This window comes from Rhagoletis pomonella, unplaced genomic scaffold, assembly GCF_013731165.1.
Source record: "Rhagoletis pomonella isolate Grant_MI unplaced genomic scaffold, Rhpom_1.0 Rhpom_scaffold_00011, whole genome shotgun sequence".
NCBI classification, from domain to species: Eukaryota; Metazoa; Arthropoda; class Insecta; order Diptera; family Tephritidae; genus Rhagoletis; species Rhagoletis pomonella.
The window spans coordinates 8,303,093-8,306,006 of record NW_023458565.1 but is presented as its reverse complement, the minus strand read 5'-3'; the positions used below and the strand labels follow the sequence as shown (position 1 = coordinate 8,306,006).

Here is a 2,914-nt window from a genome sequence, read left to right as displayed (position 1 = left end):
ATGAGAATTAAAAAAACCCAAGTGATGTATGGCTGAGTTCCTAACGAACTGACTGTCAACGATCTTGTTGTTGTTGTAGCAGCATACAAATTCCCCAAAGACTTTTTGGGGAGTGTTGCTGGAGTGACAGTCCTTGGCCAGATATAAATCTGGGTCGTTCCGGTTACGTAGACCCGACTGTCGTGGGAACGATCTCATTGTTGCCGGTTGTTGTTGTTGTTGTTGTAACAGCATACCAATTCCCCAAAGAGTTTTTGGAGAGTGTTGCTGGAGTGACACGTCCTTGGTCAGATATAAATCTGGGTCCGGTTACGTGAATTACTTAAATAAGCTTACATGCAGTACGAAAATAATCTCGTGTATCCAGCACTAGTCTCAATTTTTTGCCTATTTTACTGTAATTCTGATGAGGGTGCAATGCTAGCACCGAAAGCTTAATAAATACATAAAATATATGTACTTAATATAGGCTCGGAGATATCGCCTTTGGTTTCATCGTTGAATTGGAAAACCGCGCGTTAAACAATTCGTTCAAATCTAGAAAACCCCCAAAAATACTCTCAAAGCCGCCAACAAGAAAAGTATAGCAAAAATGTTGGAAAGATTCGAAAAAATCCTTAACAATCCTCGTAAAATGAAACACGAAAAGTCACTGACGAATCTTACAAAGTCCCAAAAAATTCCGATCAGTTCCGAAAAATTTGTAAAAATACAAAACAAAGTCTTTTAAACTCTTAAAAGATTTCAACAAGCACCGCAAATATCCGAAAAATCCAGATACCTCTAAAAAAATCTCGAATATCCCCGAAAAAACTCCGTAAATCAACTATTTTTTCAAGCTTTTATTATTGTTGTTGCTGTAGCGGCTACAACAACGCCACCTAGATCGGTTAATATCTCAGTCGTTATCGTCAAGCTCCACTAACGGAAGCCCCAGGTGCTGCCTCAATAGAGTCGGTCCACAGGAACAAAGGCGTTAGTGTTGTCGGGTTTTCTGGGCATACGAACGGATGTTTCGAGTCGTGTGGTGTCTCTACGCATGCCGAACACTCATTTGGCACATCTGCGTCTGAGCAGAGGTGTGTGTTTAGCCTGGTGCAGTAGCCAGAGCTAAGTTGGGCTATTGTAGTTCTAATCTCCCGAGGCAGATGAAGCTCCGTCTCGTCGATGTCCGGTGGTTGTGTGCCTAGGCATTCACAGGTCTGGAGTTTACATAACTCGAGACTGACTCCCTGTGAATGCCGTTCAGGGCCTGTCGATATGCTGACGGGTCCAAAGGCTGCTTAATGAACCTCTGGACTTCGTCCGTCAGTTCGTGGAGATGCCTCCTGACGTGCCTGGGCCAGAAACTACTTGCAGAGCATTGTGTTATGCTCCTCAACAGGGAGCATTTTCGCCTCGTCCAGTCGCTCTCCTAAGTGCAATGTTTTGTGTCGTCTGTAACTTCATCCACTGCGTCCTACTAGTCCCCAGCGACCACACTGGTGCTGCGTAATTTAAAACCGGCCGGCCTATCGCCTTGTATGTTTCCAGCAACGTTTTTTTGTCTTTGCCCCCAAATACTGCCGGCTAGCGACTTGAGGACCTTGTTACGACTCTGTACTTTGTTGACAATAGCGGTTGCGTGCGCAGAGAAAGAGAGCAGACTGTCGAAGGTTACTCCGAGTATTTTGGGGTTATTCACCGTCGGAATTGGTGTATCATCGACGTGAATTCCCAGCGGTAGCCTGGAGGTCAGGCTGATTTTGTAAAGGAGAGGGTTAGGCTCCTTGCAGTGAAGAAGCGAGAAAGCTCGGATAGATACCCGTTTACTTTGGAACACAAGTCATCAATTAAAAGTATGCTCTTATACACAAAGATTTAAGAAACTTACCAATTAATCTGGCCAAATGTGGAGCACCAAAAATCATTGATGGTGCTGCAGGTGCGTCGGTAGGCAGTAAATTCCAGGACAAAACAGTTTGTAGAAAGTCTTTAGTTTGTGATGGTATATTCAATGCCATTGGTTGCAATGATTTCAAGTAGTTAATGCCGGACGACGCACCACCGCCACCAACAGCAGAGTGCAATGGTGTGGACGCACCAGAACTGGTACTGGCTATACTTGAAAAACAATTTTCTAAGCAATTTTCTAATATCATGTCACAGTCATCACTACGGTGAAGACGTGATTTACGTTTTTGCGGCTCATCCGTTGGAGCGGGAGTCGTTGATGCAGCCTCCATTAATTGTGTTTCTGTGCAACTATCACCACCCGGAAATTGTGCTGTATCCCCCTCATTTTTGTTAGGATTTAGAAAATCCGGAGACAGTCCAGGCAATGCAACATATGTAAAATTCTTGAGATTATCTTCACTTAAATGCCATAGAGCATATTCTTTTTCCTCTTTATATAGTAAATAATCGGCTATGGTAAAGTCAAAGTAAATGCGTAAACCATCGGCGACTTCCTTTAGTAAACTAGCACTGTAATTGGAAAAATGTTATTCGTTCAAAAAATTAATGTGTTTTAAATATTCTTACGTAGCTACTAGTTTATCGAATTCGTGTTCTTTTTTATTTGTTCGTTGCTGTGTTGATCGCCGTCTTGTACTCTCAACTTGCGTTGTTGAGAAAACCATTTTAACAACACTATGCTTTACGAAATTCTCTAATATTGCCACAACTGGAATACGTGCAGGCAACGCATGTTGCTTACAATATTTTGTGATCATATCATGATCGTACTCTAAGTACTGACGCAGGCGTTCGCTAATACGTAGCAAAACGCGTTCTTCATCCGGAAAACTTTCCACAGAACTGCAACATGACTCGGTCTCGCATTCTAAGCACAGAAATTCGGGTAATCAAAATATATGTAGTCATACATTTTCTATCCTACTCACCGTCCTTCATTGGGAAATCTTCTTGTCTT

The 2,914-nt window shown here is 42.6% G+C and overlaps 1 protein-coding gene across 3 annotated transcripts in view; it reads right to left on the bottom strand.

Moving 5' to 3' along the window:
• LOC118747352 (protein male-specific lethal-3) overlaps positions 1–2,914 on the bottom strand; it is a gene marked incomplete at its 5' end in the record, with an annotated part of 33,213 nt that overhangs the window by 4,647 nt on the left and 25,652 nt on the right. The window contains 3 exon segments of one of the 3 annotated variants that reach the window (XM_036481411.1): positions 1,874–2,098; positions 2,177–2,466; positions 2,524–2,824. In XM_036481411.1, coding sequence (XP_036337304.1) covers positions 1,874–2,098; positions 2,177–2,466; positions 2,524–2,824 — 816 coding nt within the window. 3 annotated transcript variants of the gene reach the window in all.